The 23,235-nt window shown below is 44.5% G+C and overlaps 1 protein-coding gene across 1 annotated transcript in view; it reads right to left on the bottom strand.

Annotated features, from left to right (window-relative positions):
• LOC115328071 overlaps nt 1-23,235 on the bottom strand; it is a gene marked incomplete at its 5' end in the record, with an annotated part of 91,964 nt that overhangs the window by 23,307 nt on the left and 45,422 nt on the right. The window contains 2 exons of the mRNA XM_029989151.3: nt 2,061-2,180; nt 17,770-17,902. Of these exons, the coding sequence (XP_029845011.3) occupies nt 2,061-2,180; nt 17,770-17,902 (253 nt within the window). The remainder of the gene's footprint in view (nt 1-2,060; nt 2,181-17,769; nt 17,903-23,235) is intronic.

Here is a 23,235-nt window from a genome sequence, read left to right as displayed (position 1 = left end):
ACATCACGTTTCCAAGTCGAACTGTTTTTGGACCTAATAATTGGTTCTATTTTCCCCGTTGACCGGAAGGATTTCACACATGGAAGGATTTCATACACATGCCGGGATTTTGGAGAGTGTCGGACGTGCGCAAACTAGGTCATTATATCTCCCGGCATGGCACTTCCAAGCGCATTTGAAATGTAATTAAAATGTATGAAATAACCTGTTTCGTGTTGGAAACTAATAGGCTGTCTTTTAAAAAATAAAATATATTGGCATGTACGAGTAGTGAAGTTGCAAGCCGGACTAAATTTGAATCGATTAATTTTGAACGGTGGCTACACGTCGAATGTCAAATCGGATTTTCAGTACCGAAAGCCTATATCATAGATACACAGAAACTAAACAAAACAACTTAGACTAATATCGTTTGGAGTGAAAACACACCTGTCTGTTTAGTTTTGAGCAGTATAATGAAAACAAAAGCTAATAGCACGAATTAAAAAAAAAAAAAACGTTAATGACAGCGGCAACGAACAGTAATTCACGCTTCAAAACATGCGCGTGCTTCTTTCGAACACAAAAAATCGCAGACTCAATCACCGATGCCAAACAATAAAAAAGGCGAATTACAATGTCGAAAATAAGCACAGACCTAAAAAAAAAAAAATATTCTATGTGATACTGAAGTTGTGGATAAACGTCACCCTCCGCGTCAAATTGAAAGGGTTATTTTGATTGGAAGTCGCATGTTCGCAAGCGCTGGTAGTGTCTTCCAGCATCTTATTATCGCTCTGCAGCGAGTGGGATTGCAAAATCAGCCGAAACCGAAGAAAGGATTCAGAAGGAAAGATCCATGACAACGCACTGCACTTCTTATTAAGCTGGCATTGAGGTCTAAGCATCATTTTAAGTCATTCGTCGATCGCTCTCCGCAAAGCACAGGGTTTGGCTCGCCGAATGATTTTCGTGAAAATCAAGCCCAGGGGCCCTGATATACACGAGGGGACAAAGCGGGAACCAGGGACCGGGACATTGCCTCCTTCTGCGATTGGCCAGCTCTACACCCCTGACCAATCGCAGCAAGCGGCGGTGTCCCTGTCGTTCGGTCCTCTTGGCTCCCCCGTGTATATTAAGGCCCATGGTGCTTTTGAAGCGCAGGCATGGGTACGCAGCGTACTAGATGCTGGGAGGCAGCCATTTAAATCGGGCGGCGTCTTGCTCCGTCTAACCGTGGCACACACTCCAAGCAGGAGTGGGTAGAGGACGAGGCGGGTTTAATTATTGTTATTACACGTATTCCTGAAATAGTTGCGCACTTGTCATATTATGGACGTAACAGCCGGAAATAGACTTTAGTGCACATAGGAAACAGCAGGTGGCATGCCCCATGGGGTCAAAATAGAGAAATGCGTGGTTTTCCGGATTTCGTCAAGCGCGACTACTTGGTTCGAGTTCTACAAGAAACAAATTTTCTGAAAATCGCTAGTCGCCCGAACTCTTCTTATTGCGGGCTTGGTTTTATCTAGCGGACGTCTGCCAGAATTCTGTTACTATATATAGAGTGTTCTCGAATAAACCCGAAATCTGTGCAGCGATACGTCAAATTTGTTAAAATCCTCGACTAGTAGAAGTTTTAAATTGAATGCAAATTATTCTGTGTATTCTTTTTTTTATTCGAATTCGCATTAAAATTGAAATATGGGCTGGCTGGAACATCGTTGGACGGAAGTGCCGAACAAACAGGGACGAAGTAGACAAGGGCGTAGCGCTGACGCCCCTGTTTGTTCGGCGCTTCCGTCCATCGAATTTGTAAGTTTAATATTCGCACACCCCTAAATATAAGTGGCTTTCACACTGCTAATTCTGCGTCACATAAGCACAGTATATGAACATATTGTACGCAAGCGCTACGCCTGAAAGCGCTAGGATAATTAACCTTCGAATTATATTTATTGAAAATTTAGTCGACTTTGAGACGCGCGCAGTACGAAGGCGTAAATTATGTAAAGGTCTCTATTTACCACCTTTAATTATAGCCAAATAGTTACATCAGAAGTGTCAAGCGGCATACTTACTTGACCCTCTGAACCACATTTTGCTCCATCAGGCACGAATGCCTCACGTACACGTATGCGACCATCATCCTTGCAGCACGCAATACGGCATTGAGCAGAAACCCGTTGGCCTTCCATTTGCTGTTGAAACAAAATAAAATAACGGAGCTGGTTTGATCACTAGTCGTCTGTATCCACTTCATGCAAGAGTTTGCTAGAAAGAATGAACTGCAAGTCTTTTATATAAAAGTAAATCTGGCTGTTAGCCATTCCTTCAGTTCCAACGTAGCGTACAATGGTGTGTAATCCCATGAGTATCAGAATCGCGAAAAAATGTGGTGGGAAACGCGCGTAATGGGCGGAAGAATAGTACAATGTAGCAAATACGGCTACATCGGGTACAGCCGAATTCTGGAAAATGACATAGTATGAACGTTCCCACACCGCATGGAATGCAAACGTCTTCTGTACAGCTTAGAGGACAGGCAGAAAAGCCTTCAGTTTGAATAGAGGTGAAAAAGGTTCTAGTGAAAACCACGGTTTCTCACCTGAGAAGTGTAGAATGTTTTTAAACGTTTTGCACAGGGTGCTCCTAAAACGAATCACAGGGTTCTTTTACCGCAAATATAAACCACGAACCACCGAACTATCTATTTCCACCCAAATGTTCAGAACCGAATATCAAAGCTTCAGAGCAAACCTTTCTTTTATTCGAGAATTATAAATAATTTTCTGCAATATTTTGTGTAAAAAGGGTGGCCGGCCTAGCTCTCAAACACATGACTTTATTTGGCGCCAGTTACCAAAACATTAAAAAATTGGCGTAATTTTCCTATTGGAATTTTCAGAAAATCACCTATAAACTTTTATATAAATAACTGATAGTTATTTAGCGTTACAATTGGGCCATTAGCGTTACATTTGGGAGAAGAAAATGAACGATCGGCTACGCGGAGTTTCTATTTGCGGTGACATAACCACTCTACAGTTCTGGAGGGACAGGCTGTATGTCTATACTCCGCGACTACTTTTCTTGGCAATGCAGTGAAAGATACAGGCCCGCGTCCCCTCTCCCATTTTGACTGTGCGCGGGTTCTCCTCCTCTCCCCGGAAATGGGGGAGGAGGAGAGCCTGCGTACACTCAAAATGGGAGAGGGGACGCGGGCCTGTACCTTCCACTGCATTGCCAAGAAAAGTTGTCGCGGAGTTATAGCAGGGCTGCGTTTTTTCAAAACTTCGGATCGACTGAATGAAAGGAGAATAAAACTGAAAAACTTATGATACCCTGTGCATGCGTTTTCCACATATTCACGTGGAGACCGCATGTGAGGTTCCTACACAATTAACGCACAGATTAAGGCCGTCACAATAACGCGACTGACGCTATATGGTGCCCTTACAAAATAGGTTGCCGCCGGTGTTCTCAGCCATTTCATTACGAATGCAACAAGATTGTCAGTCCGAAAGGCATCCTTCCCTCACCACCTGTATTAATAACTTCTCTTTTTTTCGTCCTTGCCGATGTTCAAATAAATTTCCTCCATACAGATTACAGGTCTGTGGAGAGTGACCGTCTTTTGAACCCGTAATAAAATAACTGTACACTCAAAATATTGCAACATTATGGGCGGAAACCATCAGTTTTCAGGCCTATAGCTTTAACCTTGTATTGACGAGATATACAAATATATCCTTAAACATATTTTTAAACATATTAATGTTTAATACGATAAACTAAATCCACAGAGGTGAAATAAAAACAAATTGCAAAGTAAACTTCCTAATTATAGCTTTGTTTCTTGTGTGCAACAACCGGTGAAAATTTGAAGGTGGCTCCCTCGCGCAACCTCCTTGGATCACTATAAAATGTGAATATTATCTGCGCATATGATACCTTTAAGTAAGGCGATAACCTATCCTAATATATGAGGGGAAAATAATACTAATAAAAAGACTTATTCATATGTTTCGCCGTTCCGCCATTCTCGGTCACCTTGTATTCGTGCAACAAACTTTTTTTTTTTCGTCAACTATCTATTATTCAACCTACCCAACGGCTCCTAATTCCAACGCTTGTACTTCTTTCTTTCCTCCTTGCCTCAAATACACGTGAGTTGTGATTGTGCGCTGGTCTTTTGTCTACATGTTTGTATTCTCTGTCCTTGTCTTTTTGTACGCATCTTTAACAACAACTCGCCCAATTGACAAACCTACTATCGCCAACAAAGAAGGATAATAAAAATGATTTCGAAGTTCAGTTTTAACAATTGAAATTGGTGTGGTGTGAACTCCAGGTAATGTAGAATTCCAGGACATCGACAAGTGCCCTTGCACAAGCCCAATACTCCGTCGCTCCTTCGCCGTGTCTTGTCGAGCAGGACACCGCATGTGTCATGTTTTGCGTTAGTAAGGCTAATGGCGTCTAGGTTAAGCCTACCATGGTGTTCGTCTCACTTGGTACGCAGCGGGAACACACAATAATTATTGTTCTTGGTAATGCAACAGCGCCGCTCGCAACGCGATTGTCAAGATACGATGTCGACAGCGAATAAAATCTTTGCACACAGTTGGCGTTTGACTGCGTTGCGTCGGCAGACGACCGCGAATCACCGGGTCATTCATGTTTCGCATGAAGCTTGAGAACCAAATCAACGAGTAGCTTAGCAAGCAGCGCACGAAGAGGAAGTCCTGGTTAGTCGCAGTCATAACGCGATACGGCGCTCTCAAACCGCAAAGCGTCGCTACAGCTCACTTCGTCAGTCGGGCTCATGACCACCAAGTTCTACCGGAACCGGAGGTTCACTGTCGACGTCACTTCCTTTCAGGGGATATTGCATGGATGAAAAGCAGAACGTCAGTTACGGTTTGGTCGATTTATTTGACGGAAAATAATAAGCGTCATATAAGTGTAAAAAAATAGAGCGTATTGCTAGGCCACTATATAGTTAGAAAATATCCGTTCTTAAGGAAGTATAAAACGCTTTTTTTTATAATCCTTTTAAGACAGTTATAGCAAACACCCTCAGAATGCTGGTAAGCACTGAAAACGAGGATTCCGGCTACCTGAACAATATCCTTACTCCGTTTCGCATTAAGTTCAACCGAAGCCAGATTTACGACCCAATGAATCCCATGAAGCAGCCGCAAACGTTGATCGTCATAGCACCGGTCGCTTTTGTGCGTCCGCTATAATTAACTATAATTGAATTACGCGTAGTAAAAATCGGAGGATCAGTCCGCATTGACTGTGAGTGAAAGCCGGTTATAGACCTTTTGCATAACTCGCCTTCTGCTCGCCGCCACCTTTGTCTGCTGGGCTGGGGAACGCCTTCCGTGCATTTCGCTGCAGCTCTGCTGTGCGGTATATCAGGCGCTACGCATGCGTTCACAGCTCAGTGACTCAGCATGTTTCGCCTGGGTGTTAAGTGGTGAAAAGGTCTATAGCAGACGACTGCCATGACGATGCCACTTGTGGCGCTGCGCGATTAACTCCCTCGGATTGTAGCCTTGGCTGCGGTCAGGCTTAATGGGAACTGAATATAGAGATGATTTTTACGAGCAACATTGCCCATATGCAGTTCTTACATGATCATGGACAGGTAATGGATACGCAAGGAATCACGTTCGAGAGAAGGCTCATGACCCATTGGAATTCTCCAACCGCCCTCTGTACTCGAAATTCGAAGGTATTTGGTCGGAGGTGACCGCCTCCGCAATTAGCAATGTTAAACGTATGTTTCTCGATTCTCAACAATTGGTTGCCTAATTCATAATACATAATCCAGTTCAAGAAATTTATATCCCTGTAAAAAGTATTGGTAGATGCAGTAATTACCGGTTTTAGATGAGCTAGATGGTGCATTGCCACTCCTGGTGAGAAAACAACGTTAATATTAAACGATTACACAGAGACAAAAACTAGACACACATATAAATCTTTGTCTGTGTCTTGTCCTGTCTCTGCGTAATTGTTTACTATAAAAGTTGCTTTCCCATCATCACTGAAAACAATTATTATAGATCGTGGCTAAAACAAGCCTTGCTAAAGCTAATGTCATTTGCGACTACCTTTCGAAAATGGGGTTCGCCTCACTTGGTCGTATTACCCTTTTCTAACCCTCTCTAAACACTTAAAAAATGAAGGGTGTTCGAGACTGTCACGAATGACAAGTGATGAGGTGACGAAAAGTGAAGTAAACTAAACGTTTAATGGGGCGAACTTGTGCCCAAATTAATAAAAGGAAAAGGAAACGGAAGAAAGAAGGAGAGCGACAAGGGCGTCGATGTCGGCGAAACCGCAGGATCGAGCGCTGGGGCGAGACTGACTTTAGCCCACTACGCGAAACCCCTTATGCACCGCGTGGCCTACTGGAATATTCGGCGTAGAAAGTTCGACGCGTAGAACATTCGCACCTCGAACAAGCAACAGGATTCGCGAATTTTCCAAACACTAAATTGCAGGAATAAACAAAATACACGTCGCTCCCAGGAATCGAACCCCGGCTTTTCGCGTGGGAGGCGGGCGTGATAACCGTTAGGCCACTCGCGCGCTGCCTACTTGTCCAGCTGCACGCGCGGCAATACAACGCACCCTATGTTAAGATTAAAAAAGGTGTATTATGTGAAATTAAGAATGCTGAAAGCGTACAGCCATTGATGTGTTTCAAACAGCTCGTTTACAACATTGAGGATGTTAATTTTTAGTGTGTGACACCCAAACGGCAATATTTTTTTTTTAATCTTTTTTTTATGGGGGCAACCCAGAAGCTACAGCCACGTCATAACAACTTCCCAAATGTTTGCAATAATTATGCAGAGTCTTAAACAGTGTATGTACCTACATACATTGTATCTTCAAAATATTGATCCCTCTCGTTTTATTTTTTTTTTCACCCAGTTCATCCGAATTTAAAACAAAAAATCGTACGTTACAAAAAATTCAACATGGCAGGATTATAAAAATAAATTTTAAAACAAATAAAAATGCAATATTTTATTTTCCTCGGGCCCAAGACTCAAATATGATGGTGGAAGTAAACAGGGTGCGCCTTGGTACAGTTACACCAGGCGGATCGAAAGTGGAGCGGAGGAATAAGCTTTCACTTCCACTGGTTAAGTGGAAATGTTTTGAGCTGCACAGTAGAAGCCCAGAAATCAGGGCGAGGTCGTGATGCATCAAAACAAAAATTCTGAGTTTTTTCTTGCGCTGTATTCTTGTTTTGAGCTGCATAGTTCTGTTTGGCATATGAGGACATATTTGCTAACTAGAAACTTGCTATTATTATCACTTAAAAAAGGGCCAAAACAGAAGGCCGTGGAAGTTGACAGACAAGAGCGCTTTGCTCTGTCTACTTCCTCGTCCTTGTTGTTTTTTTTTGTTTTTTTTTTGTGCTTTTCAAAGGATCCTAAACCAACTGTACCAAATTGCTACTTTACTGGTATTATTAATATTTACATTTATATTTACGAACATTGAAACAGAGTTCTAATTAAAAAAAAAAAAGAAAAACAAGATACAACACAAACTGCCCTGACTACTTTCCGTTAGAGTTCACAAACACTTCGTGATTTTCATTTTTTTGATAAATTGCAAGACAACAAAGTTTTGGTTCTGTTTTAAAATTTAGGCATAGACATAGAAAATTCCAAAGTCACCATGAATAGGTTCTGAGCTCTGTGTGACTTTAGGCGACGATAGACAGCATGTTCACTCTGGAACTTTGCGTCAATCTCCTTCGTCGTATAGTGCTTGGATAACGAACCGTAGAACTTTATTTGGGGAACGCAGAAAAAGAGTGTCAAAAATGCGTTTTCCTTCAAATATTTATCCTCAAATGTTGCACTTTCCGTCAATACTTCTAATTTTTTTTTTCAGTAAGGCTTAGCGAAATTCGAACGATAGGACGCGATGTAAATTATAATTCTTATTTTAAGAGAATTTGCACTCCTCCGTGAATATGAGTGATCCCCAAACCACGAAGAGATTAACCTTGCTCACATTTTAATTTGTGCACACTTTCGAAAACTTTACAATATCTATGTAACTGTTAACCAGCTAGACATTTTTATTTAGCAAATTATGAAACTCACAGCCCACAAAATCTCCCACGTGCGTGTTTTATATTTCCTAAGAAAAAGGTAACAATGCCTTTTTGGAAAGAACACACACAGCCAACACAACGCCTCCATGACAGTAAATGGTACCGTCTCACACGACCTCCCCCGAGTTTGCACACATTCACACACCCAATGCCGCGCCCTCCGAACACACTCAGTGGCACCCTCTCCACGACCTCTACCGAGTTTCCACATGTTCACACAGTCAAATTTACTCCCTCCATAACTCAGCCAATGGTACCCTCTCACACGACCTACACCGAATTAGCTCGTAATACTGTCAATGGTATCATCTTTCAAGACCTACACCGAGCTTGCACACAATCACATTACCAGTGCTACGTCCTCCATACAGCCAATGCCACGCCTTCCATAACAAAGCCAATGGTAACCTCTCACACGACCTCCACCGAGATCGCACACGTTAACACAGCCAAAGCTACACCCTCCATAACAGAGTAAATGGTACCCTCTGACACGACCTCCACCGAGTTTGCACGCGGACACACAGTCAACGCAACGCCTTTTTAATACAGTCAATCATACCCCCTCACATGACCTACACCGAGTTTGCACACGTTCACACCGCCAATGCCACGTCGTTCATAACACAGCTCATGGTAACCTCTCACGCGACCTCCACCGAGTTTGCACACGTAAAGACAGCGAATGCCACACCTTCCATAACACAGCCATTGGTAACCTCTCACACGACCTCCACCGAGTTTGCACACGTTCACACAGTCAACGCTGCAACCTCCATAACAAAGTCAATGGCACCCTCTCACACGACGTACACTGAGTTTGTACACGGACACACAGCACGGCACACCTTCCTAATACAATCAATGGCACCCTCTCATGCGATCTACACCGAGTTTGCATACTTTCACACCCCCAATGCCACGTCCTCCATAACACAGAAAATGGTAACATCTCAGACGACCTCCAACCGAGTTTGCTCACGTTCATACTGCCAATGCCACGCCTTCCATAAAATATCCAATGGTAACCTTTTACACGACCTTCACATAGTTTGCACACCGTCACACATCCAAGGGCAAGCCTTTTAAACATAGTCAGTGGTAAGCTCTCACAGAACCTCCACCGAATTTGCACATGTTCGTACAGCCAATGCCACGCCCTTCATAACAGAGTCAATGGTAACCTCTCACAACCTCCACCGAGTTTCCACACGTTCACACAGTCAACGCTACGCCCTCCATAACCCAGCCAGTGGTACCCTCTAACACGACCTTTACCAAGTTTTTACACTGTCACACAGCCAATGCCACGCCCTCCACAACACAACCAATGGTAACCTCTCACACGACCGTCACCGAGTTAGCATGCGGTAACACAGCTAACGCCACGCCTTCCTAACACAGTCACTGAAACCCTTTCACACGAACTCCACAGAGTTTGCAACGTTCACACCGCCAATGCCACGATCTCCATAACACAACCAATGGTAACCCCTCATATGACCACCACAAAGTTTGCACACGTTCAGACAGTCAACGCTACGCCCACCATAAAACAACCAATGATACCCTCTCACACGACATTCACCGAGTGTGCACGCGGTCACACAGCCAACACCACGCCTTCCTAACACAGCCAATGGCACCCTCTCGCACGACCTCCACCGAGCTTGCACACGGTCATACAGCCAATGCCACGTCTTTTAAAACACAGCCAATAGTAACCTCTCACGACGCCCCCCGAGTTTGTACACGTTCACAAATCAACGTTGCGCCCTTCAAAACACGGCCAATGGTACCTTGTCACATGACCTCCACCGAGTTTGCGCACGGTCACACCGCCAACATGGCGCTTTCTTAACTCGGTGAACGGTAACCTCTCCACGAATTCCGCCGAGATGGCACACGTTCACGCCGGCAATGCCACGCCCTCAATAATACAGCAACTGGTACCCTCTCACACGGCATCTACCGAGTTTGCACATGGCAACACAGCCAATGCCCCGCCCTCCAAAAGGCAGCCAATGGTAACCTCTCACACGACCTACACCTACTTTGCACGCGGTCACATCGCCATTGCCACGTCCTCCACAACACAGCCAATGGTAACCTCTCACACGACCACCACCGATTTTCCACACGTTCATACAGCAAATGTCACGCCTTCCATAACACTGTCAATGGTAACCTCTCACACGACCACCACCGAGTTTTCAAATGGAGACACAGCCAATGCCACGCTATCTGTAACACAGCCAATGGTATCCTCTCTCACGACCTCCATCGAGTTTGCACACGGTCACACAGCCAATGTCACGCCCCAGATAACACAGTCAATGGTACCCTCTCATACGGCCTACGCTGAGTTCTCACACCTTCACACCGACAATACCACGCTCTCCATTACACAGTCAATGATAGCATCTCACACAACCTCCACAGAGTTTGCACACGGTCACACAGCTGACGCACGTCCTACATAACACAGTCGATGGTACCCTCTCACATGACCTTTGCCAAGTTTTCACATTCACACAGCCAACGGTACGCCATTAATAACCTAGTGAATGATACCCTCTCACATGACCTCCCCCAACTTTGCACGCGGTCACAGAGCCAACATCATGCCCTTCATAACACAGTTAATGGTACCCTCCCACAGGACCTCCATCGAGTTTGCACAAATTCACATAATGAACGCGATGTCCTCCGCAACACATCGAACCCTTTCACACGACCTGTACCGAGCTTGCACACGTTCACTGAGTAAACTCTACTCCCCTCCAAACACAGCCAATCGTAATCTCTCACGCGACCTCTAGCGAGTATGCACACGTTGACACAGCCAAAGCTACGCTTTCGATAACATACTCGATGGTATCCTCTCACGCGGCTGTCATCGAGTTTGGACATGATTCTGCAGTCAACACCACGCCCTTTATAACACAGCAAATAGTATCCTCTCCCAAGCCCTCTGCCGATTTTGCAGACGTTCACACAGCTAGCCTACGCCATGCCCTCTATAGCACAGCCAATGGTACAAAACTCACAACTCTCTGACAAAAGGCGTGTCGAGGACAAGTAAAGCTCGACATTTTGTACGATGTTTCTCTTCCCACCCCTTTCAATAGTAAAAGCTTCGCGGGCGCCGCATCAAGACAGATTGAAGGTTGGCTAATACAATTGCCCTACAGAGACAATCCTAATTTTCTACTATCTTACTCAAACTCAGGGTGCCTTCCCACACCTGCAAACAATTACTGCAGCCTTTCGTGTGTCTTGCAGTTTCAGAGTTCAAGGCATTAATCTGAAGAGCCCTCTTGTGCTGGAGTAATTTTTTATTTAAATAATTCTTTGTTTTCACGACAAAACCAACCTGGCATTTTATGGGGGCTTCCTAATGATTTTGAAAAGAACCCTGAGCCCCCCTGAAAATTTCGTCAGCCTGTTGAACTTGTAGACTGTAGTAAAGACCGCGTTTATCCTGAGCCTTTCCGCAACCGTCATCAAGTTGTGCGAAAACCGGTGAAAAATGCGGGGTATTCGAATACCATAGGGACGTGTGCAGCCTTGAATTCGTACAGTTTTAGTTGCACGAAAACAAAAACGAGGAAGGAACTGGACAGACAGAGCGCGGGCGCTCGAGCAGCAGCTCGGAGCCTGGCGCGGGCTCATGACATAAAGCACGAGAGTCAGTTCTCTTCTGGTATCGAGATGTGTGGACTCACAATCAATACATGGTGCCGAAACCCGACTGATATCTGACCGGGCGAACCTTGAAGTCCAATATGGAGATGCTGAAACCACCGGAAGGTTTATCGTTCTCAGGGAACGTCGCAGACAACTGGAAACGATTCCTTCAACGAGTGGAGCTCTTCCTTGAAGCGACCGGGTCTGATCCAGAGGTTCGAACAGACAGGCAGAAGATAGCTATCTTGCTGCACGTCGCGGGACCTGAAGCTGTCGACGTCTTCAACACATTCACTCTCACGGAAGAACAAAGGGAAAGCTTCGAGGCGGTAGTTCACAAGTTTCAAGATTATTGTGCACCGAAAGCTAACGAAACATTCGAACGCCACGTTTTCCGCAAGACGATCCAGATGGAAGGTCAGTCATTTGAAAACTTTTTGAGAGACGTTAAACTCAAAGTGCGCTCGTGTAATTTCGGCGACCTGACAGATTCTCTTGTGAGAGATCAGATTGTCGATGGCGTCAGAGATCACAAACTGCGGGAACGTCTGCTGAGGGAGGATGACCTGACCCTTGAGAAAGCAACGAGAATCTGCAAAGCTGCAGAGAATTCGTCGCAACAAGCGAGGATGTGGATGGATCAGCACCCGACACCAGTAGAACAAGTAGACGCCATGCAAAAGAGTGAAAAAAGTGCGTCACGTCTGCGATGTCGAAAGTGCAACCGATTTCACGCACCACGCCGATGCCCAGCTTTCGGCAAGAAATGCAATTTGTGCGGAAAGAAACACCATTTCGCGATATGTTGTGACGCAAAGCCTCAAGATGAGCAAAGCAGTCGGCGTGTGGAGGAAGTAGAAATACCGTCAGAAGATAACTTTGAGATACTCCAGGTCGGCGAGTCCAGGAAAATCGCTGAGAAAGACTGGTTGATCAAGGTAATGATTGAAAAGGTGCCTCTACAGTTCAAGGTAGACACCGGCTCCCAAGTCAATCTTCTCCCGCTGTCACTCTTCCGAAGCGCCAACTCCGCGCAACACCGATACAGATATGCCGTTTTTCAGTGTTTTTCGCACAGTGTTATGGCGAATGTGAATAAAATATGGGTAAAAGTGGTGTTTGCTACATACTACAAGTTAATTAGGTTGTCATCAATTTCAGGGGGAATTCCTGATTGTTCAAAAATACAGGGAAGTCTCCGTAAACTGCCAGGTTGTTATTCTCCATGACAATGCTGTTGACGATCAAGGAATACGAATCGAATTACGCTAGACAAATCGGTCGGTGCGACCTTTTCCTTTACTGTTGATTTTTCAGACTAATAAAAAATACAAAAGCATGAGCTCCCGCCGCTTCTCTTCTTCCTCATTGTCCGGTTGCAACATCCTCCCGAGTCTGAAGTTGACTTGGACAAATTTCCGAGTCAGGTTCAAGCAAATAAACTTTCTGTGCGGGTCTGTTTGTGAGCGTACCGTTTTGCTGTTTCACGAGATAGGCTCGATCAATCCCGTCAGTTCCGGGGCACGTCTTTACGATTTTCCCCAGTTCCCAGAACAGCTTAGATGCTTGGTCATTTTCCACTATGACAACGTCGTCCACTCTCAGGGAGCAAGTATTGGTGACGGGACATCGATGAGCTGACCGTAACTCCAAAGGTACTCAGACCTCCAGCGTTTCCAGAACAGTTACATAATAATTTTTAAATACTGAAACTGGGAGCTGTTACCTTCTGTGTCACGCATCCTGGGCGGTCGTTAGACAAGCTTTTTTCTGGTAGAACTGTCAAACTTTGCCTCATTAAGAAATGTGCTGGCGTGATGACTGACGGCTCTCCTACTTCCGAGCAGAGATATGTCAGTAGTTTTGAGTATACCATTGCTTCCACCTCTGCAAGGACAGTCGTCAGTGCTTCGAAGCATAGACTGCTTCCCTTGACAGATCGAACGAGCCTCTCCCACCACCCGGCCCGCCTTGGAGCAGCCTCCACAATGAACTTTCAGTGGTATGCCTCTTCTTGCTATAAAATGCCGGAATGAAAGCAAGAAAGCTTCCGCAGTAAGTCCCGTTGAGAGCACGAGGTGAACTGCTCGAGTGGAGGCGCATGTGAAAAGTACGATGTACGCTTTACTGAAGCTGCCGTTGTTTCTTTTTGCGTACAGCGGCCCCGCGAAGTCGACTCCGGTTACCTCGAACGACTTTGCCTTCTTGATTCGATCTGTCGGCAGCGGAGCTTGCTCAACAGCAATTGGCCTCGCATTCAACCGTGAACATACGAGGCAATGGTTTATTACCTTCTTGGTCAGATGCCTAGCACGTGTTATCCAGTAATTCTCTCGTAGGTAACACATTGTGCTTGTTACTCCCCCGTGCATAACCTTACAATGAGCGTGCATCACAATTAGCTTGACAAAGTTATGGTCCTTTGGTAATAGGACTGGATGTTTCACATCGAGACTTAGTGTCAACCTCTCCAGTAGTCCTCCGACCCGCAGGATTCTGTTTTCGTCAAAGAAAGGATGATATTCTGCGAGTCTTACATTAACCTCCGTCGAATTTTTCTCGCGGAGCATAATATCCGTCTGAAACCTTTCGTTTTGTTTCTGCCTGATCCAATACTGCTCTGTTTTCTCTAACTCTGCCACAATTAATCCACCTCGTATTTTGTCATTTCTCTTCAGAGCGTTGTTAGCAAACCTAATGACACAGGCAGTGATCCTCAGAACCTTCTGGTAATTCTCGTAACTTCCGGCGTCGAACAATGATGGAACTTTTTGGTATTTCTCCAACAGCACATGTGTCTCTTCTTTTACTTTGAGTTGAAGCGTGTCTACCAAACACACTTAAGATTCAGGCCATTCTGAAGGTTCTTGACTGCGAACTGGGCCCTTTTCACCAAGGAGAGTTAGTACGAAGCTCCCGAACGCCTAGTCTTCTGCTCAAGAGATCCGCCGGATAGTCTTGACCGGGGCAGAGCCTCCAGTGATCCGGGAATGTCATGACGCGTATCTCTGCCACCCTGTTTTTTACAAATGGCTTCCATTTTTCAAGGACTCCTCTCAACCAACTGAGTTTTCTTCTGCAATATCGTGCTCGGTGACCTTTCCATCTGCATCGGAAACATCTGGAGTCTGATGATAACAGTCTTAATTTTTCCTCTCTCTGTTTGCTGCAATCACAAGATGGCGTGGTGTGCTTCTTTGAATGGCAGAAAAAACACTGAGGAAGTGTGGCATTTGTTGCGTTATGAAGAGCTGATGCTGATGCAAACGACTTTATTTTTGTCTCGTGTTTGCCTTGAGCATCCTCAAGGCTACTTCTTTCTCGGCTTTCTACTTCCGCGCGCAGGAAGCGAAGCATTCCACTCAATTCAGTCACTGACTCCGACGGAGTATCCGCTGACCTTGAAGTTCCAGCCGCCGATCCGTCTCCTTGGTCTTGAGCCGCTGCGTTAGTGAAAGCGGTGTTGTTGACTTGCCGGTGATACTTCACTGTAACCTCGTAAGGTAACACCCTGACAAGAATGTCACAGAGCATGGCTGAAAAACTTAACGTGGGAACATTCTAAGAGTTTAGACACCGAACGTTGAGTTGTGTGGTGTCATACAGGTTTCTCAACCCTCTCACGTCATTAGCTGAAGCAACGTGCGGTTGATTTCTGAGGGCATTCAAGTGCTGTCGCTCTATTCTCCTCTGGTCTCCAAACCTCTGTTGCAAGATGGTAACCGCTTCGGCATAGCATATTTCCGTTGTTGGTAGCCCGGCTATCGCAGCAGCATCATCTCACGTTAGACGCCGACGAAGGTAGTGGAACATATCTGTGGTTGTCAAAGTTTCATTGGTATCGATGGCTCCACCAAACTGCTCCCAGAATGTGAGGCAGTTGCTTAGCTCTCCATCGAAAGTAGATAGCTCCAGTTTCGGAAGCTTTGGCCGACGTCTCGCTGAGTTGTCTTGAATGCAGGTTTGCTTTACGGTGCTCGCCGCCGAAGCTATTATTCTCTGCGATTGTAGGGATTCAATCTTGCTCTCCAACTCGCTCACCATGACGGCTTCGTCTTGGAATTCTGCAGTGGCGGTGCACTCACTTTCCAGTTCTTGGATTGGAATTAGCGGCTCTATCTCACCTTTAAGTGGTCGGAGCTGTGCATTGCTGGTAGTGAGTCTGTCTTTGATCGAACGCACTCTTGCTCGGTCGGGGCCGGGATCCTGTAGAACTCGATTGGCGTCGTTCATTATCCTAGTGTTCCGTGCCCGCCGAGCCGACCGCCTAGTCTTCAGCCTTTCCATTGACTATGCGGAATTACGAGGCCGTATGGTCGCCTGCCCAAGTTCCATCACTGTTATTTTCCCAGTGGTCTGCTGCCGCCAAGGAACTGCTGAATTCCGTTGCTGCTGCAGGATTGAAATTCCCTGCGCCTTGTAACTTGGGCTCTTGCAATGCGGGAAACTAGCGGGTTTCGGCACCATATGTTGAAGAACCAAGTAATACGAATGCAATTACGCTAGACAAATCGGTCGGTGCGACGTTTTTCTTTACTGGTCATTTTTTAGACTAATAAAAAAATACAAAAAACATGAGCTCCCGCCAGTTCTCTTCTTTCTCATCGTCCGGTTCCAACAAACGCAATGGCCCTGTGGGTTCTCATATTTCCCGAAAATAAAGTGTTGTTTAAATAAGAGTAATTGAGCACTAATGGGCGGTTGAGAATAATGCACTCAGAAGTGTGCAACTATTGTTTGTCGGCGTGGGAGAACACTTTTGTGTTGAGTAAAAAAAATGTTAAAAAAGAACTTTAAACGAGACGATTAGGTTTTGTTTTGTAGAAATTTCTATTAGCGAAGTTTCAGTCGAACTTGATATGGCAACGCATCAGATTTGATTTGTAAGGAGTGGGATAAGGAAACAGCGTATAAAATATTGAGCTTTTACTTTAACTTGACAAGTCTTTTGTTAGAGAAGTGTCTGTTGTCTAATATTGGCTGTGTAATGGAGGGCGTGCAGCGTTGGCTCTGCGAACATGTGCAAACTCGATGGAGGTCACGTGAGAGGGTAGCATTGGCTGTGTTATGGAGGGCGTAGTGTCGGCTGTGAGAATGGGCACAAACTCGGTCAAGGTCGTGTTAAAGCTGTCACATAAACATGTTGTGGGGAGAAAATATTTATTTGCGTTTGAGAGGTGTAAGTGTGTTTACCCTTGTCATCCATCCGTATCCTGTTTAGAGTCACGTGTGCCGCATATGATCTACCTTCTTTCTTTTTTTCCTTTTCTTAGTAAGCGCTTCAATGAACTGGTATTTTTCAATCTGTCAATATTTTTGAATTTGTGAACTCACATTGTTGTGTAAGACGTTTTTAGTTATGTGGCGTTGTGTTGTGTCAATTCCTTCGATTTTTTGGTGTGTTCTGTAGTATTTTGTTTCTGCTTAGCACTGCACAACACTGGTTGGGCTTGGTCAGGTAAATTTGTTTGCTTTTGGCGCTCCCCCCTTCCCACTTAAGCTTAACTCAGGAAGTCAAGTTATGTTGTTATTATTATTATTATTATTATTATTATTAAATATAGACGACCTCAGCAATAAGGAGGTTTCCATGCGGTTTGATGGAAGCCGCCGCTTCAATGTAGGAAGCGGAATCTTTCCTGAATTTCTTGAAGCAAGGGTGTTATTTTGTACCACCACTCTATATACAATTATAGGAGAGTCCCATTTAATAAGAACTTATCAACGCTTTTCACAATTTTGACTACACTAGGTATATCTTCGAATGATACTGATAAAATAGCCGATTTCTGGGAATTAAGTGTTTAGGCACCTCTAAATATATTATTTTAATACTCTAAAGTGAGTTTTTAAAAATGCGTACACCATATGAATGGTGCAGTAAAAAACGATTCTTAAATATTTGTACGCTATAGAGGCAACGAGAGTATACACATTACCGCTGGGCACTCTCTGTAGGAGGGTCCATAGGATGCGTTGCATATATCCACACGTCTGTCTAAGATAAAGTCAGCAGGATATTTTGGTTTAATTGGCCTTGGTCTGTCTTTCCAGCAGCAACTTGATAACTTACTGTAAAGCAATAAATATCACCATTACCATCGGTACTCATATAAGCACTAAGTTGTGGGTCTTACGAATTTTGTTTAAGTTTTTTAATGCATTTCAGGTTCAAATATAAACGTATAATGAAATGCAGCTGTGCCAAACATTTTTAATTTTTCATAATATAAAGAGACGTACTCCACATCATAAATTGTAATTTAAATATTTTGTAAGCCCAATCCTACAGAGAAAGGAACACTCTAGCTTTTCACTATGTAGAGTGTGGAACTGAAATTCTCTCTTGATTCTATTTGAATTTTAGATGTTTAAAAGTTATTCTTTTTTTCTCAATCATACATTTCAAGTTTTCAGGAAAAATTCCAGTTAAATTAGAGTTCCCTGATCTATATAGTGAAAAACTATGAGGATTTTTCGGTAGGTATGAAATGAGAATTAGTATTGTATTCACGGATATAAATATATTCTAAGTCAGTGCAGCACAGCAAAAGGAGGATGCAGTTGTATTATATAAACTGGGACGCGAGAATATTTAATCTCCTTTATATTATGGTTTTATATTTATTTTATCTTTAACGCCAAAGTTTTATCGAAACAAGCTGTCCTTAGCAAGTGTTTGTTAAGGATGGCATATGTTTTCGTTGGCGCAGAAAATCACTAAATGCAGCCATCCCAGATCGAGGATTTCTCTACTGGATGGCCTACGGACCAAGCCAGTGTGCACTCAGACCATTCACCAAAGACACAATCTACAACAAACCTTGACAAGCTTCAGAGGAAAAGATATTGAGACATAATAAATACAACCACGAAATGTCTAAGAAGACAAGAAATATTCTTTTACTATAAGAAGTGAAGAAAGGAAAATTTAAGTTAAATTAATTCAATACAGAATCGGAAAGTTACGAAAGGGCTCTATCATACAAGTAATCGACAAAAGTATAAATATGTAAGACATGCAGATATAAATATAGAAAATAAAGCTAAAATGGACAATTAGTTTATATTTATAAATACTACATATGCAAAAAATATGTTATCAAAGAAAAGACAGATACATTCACGCAAAGAAATGCTGAAAAGTCCCCTTAAAAGAAATTTTTTGCGAACAGAGCAAGAACTCAAAACTGTTAATGTTACCATTTTGATTCTCTTGTCCAGAACCAAAAGGTAACGATAAAAACATCTAACGAATGTTCACAAGAGTGTATATAAATACGCGGTTTATTAGATCATTATCGCGTCCCGCCACTATTACCTTTCCGTCTGCTTCACAAGTGGTATCCTTGGTGCGCACGCGAGTTTCCCACGATCTTCAAGTCGTACTAAAAAGAGTTCATTTAGTGGTTTTCGGTGATACTCAGTAAATTTCTATTTTGAAAAATCAGAATCTTTTCGTAATAAAAAATGCTAATTAATTTTAATTATTAGCCGACTTATTGCAAAGATTAGCCCCCTACATAGTGTCTCCCTGGCCGCATACCTTACCTACACTAACCACGTATTTCATGCCTTTTTTTAAACAAATCTCTAAAGCTTAAAAAACACCCTGTAAATATTATATATATATATATTGTATAACAACTAGCATATTATATATACCAGTTATTACGCTTTATTCTCAACGTATCTCGCCCCTGCTGTTCTCTTCTATCCTTCTAATCCAAACATCACTCCTTCTTTCTTCACAATATATATATATATATATATATTTATGTCAAAGATGCGTACTGTCGAAGTTACTAATACGAAGTTTATTTTGACATTTCGAGTAAGGGCCACTCTTCATCAGGTAACCAGTGTAGAGCCCGTGAATGTTCATATACCCATAAGAAGAAATTGGACGGGGTAAAGAGCAGTAGGAGATGAAATAACATTGTTAAATCAGATAGTAGTTTACGTAGAGGGGATGGGGAGCTAAAGCTTGCGAGCGCTGAACAACGACAGCAAACTAAAAGCTAAAAAAGTTAACAAGGGAGGAAGAAACGGTTGGGGGGAGATTGTCCACGCTCGTACAACAAAAATGAAAAAAAAAGAAACTTGACATGACATTCAAATTACGGCACGCGAAATCATTTCCGTTGTGAAGATGCAAACACCGACTGAATATAACCTTTCTCGGTCAGAGGATGAGTGCCTCTAACGACTCACTGCCAGGGAAAGTTTAATTCTCTAATCTGCAGACCAAGGGCGGCTCTATAGTTTTTAGTTAAGGACACCAGCCATTTCCTGCACACAATACCCCACTAGACATTCCGGATAACGCTTTTCTCGTAACTCTTTTTGTGGCTTCCCTGTATATCTATATACCCCACTGAGACGGAATGGCGGCAGTGACCAAGGCTTGTCTACTCGCTTGTGATTGTTCCCTTGTGTCGCGAAAAAAAACCTCTAGACGCATGAACACGCTCATCCCAGACCTACCATCGAAGGGGACGTCCTTTCGATTCTGATGAAACTGGTGCTGGAGAAGAATCATTTTGAATTTAAGAATTGGCACTTCCTACATACCAACGGAACCGCCATGGGAACTAAGATGGCTCAAAATTACGCTAACATATTTTGTCAGAACTGGAAGTCATTTTTCTCGCCGAAAGCCCCCCTTAACCGCCATTTTACAAAAGATACCTCGAAAACATATTGATGATCCCCGCCGGTTCTTAAGACGAACTCCCCCGCAGGGGGCACCTGTGAAAGCAGGTGTTTGGAGAGTGGCGTCTCCACGGACCCCGAGCCATGCGGGTTCGCCCGCCCACGTCTGGCTGTGCGTGGCTTTCCCGTGTCCGGGGAAAAGGGCACCTGGTGGTTGAGCCGATTCCGGGGTAGGTTTGGACCCTTCGGGGCCCCCCGGGTGAGGCAACACACCACTTCGGCCCCTGCTTCTCGTAGACGGGAGTCCTGGTAAGGCCCGGCCAGGATGATTCAGTCTAGTCGCCTTTTCTTCTACTATCCCCTCCGATCTTTCCCTTTTAACTGTCCTGTTTCCTTCATTTCTTTCTCATTTCTCTTGCTTCTTTTTCTCCCTTCTTTGGCGGCAAGGGCTAACCTTGAGCGGCAATAGATACTCTCGTCTAAACCACACTTGGTTATAGCGTCTTGGTAGCACTGGCAGAGCAGCATTCTCAGACAAGCCCGTACTGTTATGAGGTGTTACCTGTCCCCACGTTGGACTCCGTGGTGGGTGGTGCGCCATAGGTGCCGAAGTTTTTTGCCATTTTTATGGCTGCCCCTCCTAAACCAAAACCCGGTTCGTGGCGACTTGGCAAGCGCCTGCGCCCCGAACCTCTTGTCATAGCTAAAGAGTCTAAATCAGACATGTTTACGAGGTTCTTTGTACTTCATTCAGAAAATGATCAGCGTCCAATGTCCAAGCTCTCGCCTTTTGCTGTTGCAAAGATCCTTGACTCGTGCTTTGGAGACGATTATAATGCAAAAAAACTGTATCCCGAAGACCTGCTTGTGGAAGTAAACTCGAAGAAACAAAGCATTGCTTTGCTCACCTTGAACACCATTGGAAATGTAAAAGTCACAGCGTCTCCTCACCGCACCCTAAACACCATTCGTGGGGTCATTTCTGAGGACGACCTCCTGCACGGCAGCGAAGAAGAGACCCTTGAAGGCCTCCGCTCTTCTGGAGTAGTTGCCGTAAAGAGGATCATGTTCCGGAAAGATGGATCAGAAACTCCCACAAAACATCTCATAGTCACCTTTGAGCGTCACTGTCTCCCTGCTTCTGTAAAGGCTGGCTACATAAACTGTCGCGTCCGGCCATAATCCCAAACCCCCAAAGGTGCTTTAGGTGCCAGCGGTTTGGGCACGGCTCCCGCAGCTGCCGTGGAAGAGACACATGCGCAAAATGTGGGAGCACGGATCATGTAGCTGATGTGTGCGAGAGCTCACTGTGTTGTGCAAACTGTAAAGAACCCCATCCAGCATACTCGCGTGCATGCCCTCTGTGGAAGCAGGAGAAAGAGATCTTGACCATCAAAACAAAAGAAAAGGTCAGCTAGCCAGAGGCCAAGAAACGCTACTCGTTTCAATCTTTGGACTCCTATGCTGATGCCGTGCGCCGGGGACCTGCACGGCTAACAGCTACAACGGGAACACAGACGTCCTTGGACGGTTTGTGTGATCCTTTCTTGTCCCCCTTAACCTCAGCAGGAGCGGTCCTAGCAGCTCCGCCCTCGGACCAAAAGGTGGATGCCGGTCGGGATCCACTAAAAACCAACCACGGGGGACTGTGCCTTGTGCACCCCCTGCACCCCAGCCACCTAAAGTCCGTGGTCTCTCTCGTGCCACTGGTGGCTCCCGTATACCTGGCCAGCCGCCTGGGCTGGTGAACCCTAAGGGTCTTTCAGCAGCGGCTCCAGATGAACCGATGGACGAGAGCGGGCCCCAGTCCCAGGAGGACAGGCCCCACTCTAGTTAAGAGTCCTTACCCTCGGCCACCGGTGATATTACAGGCAGGCCGAATGATACGTCCAAAAAGAAAAATGCACCTCGAATTAAAATCGACTACAAAGTTTAGCTAGACAGTCTCTGAAAAATACCACCTTACATATGATGGAAGAAGTCCTCCTCCAACGGAACTGTCGAGGATTGCTACATAACTATGATGATGTGTGCTATTTGTTAGACCATCATCACCCATTAATCTTTTGCCTTCAAGAAACCCATTTGAATCACAACCACTCTGGATTTTGAAGGCACTTCCATGTTTTTCGAAAAGACCGTCTCCATTCTGCCCACACCTCAGGTGGGGTACCAATAATAGTTCAGCGATCTGCTCCATGTATTGAGGCACCCCTTAATACTACATTGGAGGCTGTGGCAGTTCGTGTTTTGTCTGACCGCTTGATGACAGTTTGCTTCATTTACATACCTCCTAATCATCCCCTAACTCGGGAAGAACTTCAATGTCTGTATGACCAACTCCCACAACCAGTTTTAATCCTTGGAGATTTTAATGCTCATAACCCTATATGGGGTAGTGGAAGATGTGATACACGAGGATCAATGATTGAACGATTTATTTCTTCTGCGGGATTAGGCTTGCTCAACAACTCGCAGGCTACATATTTTAGTGCTCCAACCCGCTCATTCACCTCCATTGACCTCTCGCTTTGTGACCCAAAATTGTTCCCTCTCTTCTCATGGGGGGTAAATCCTAACCCATTTGGAAGTGACCATTTTCCCGTAATTTTAAATCGCATTGGGCGACCGGTTGCACTTCCAATGCAAACACCTCGTTGGAAATTTGACGAAGAAAACTGGTCAGTTTTTAAACAAGCATCCCTTTTTAGCGTGTACATCTCTCCATGAGCTCTCCATTGATCGCATAA

The sequence above is a fragment of the Ixodes scapularis genome, unplaced genomic scaffold, assembly GCF_016920785.2.
Source record: "Ixodes scapularis isolate PalLabHiFi unplaced genomic scaffold, ASM1692078v2 PGA_scaffold2__306_contigs__length_199485367, whole genome shotgun sequence".
In the NCBI taxonomy this organism is placed as follows: Eukaryota; Metazoa; Arthropoda; class Arachnida; order Ixodida; family Ixodidae; genus Ixodes; species Ixodes scapularis.
Note: the sequence above shows the minus strand (reverse complement) of the source record. Positions and strands in the feature narration are given on the sequence as shown.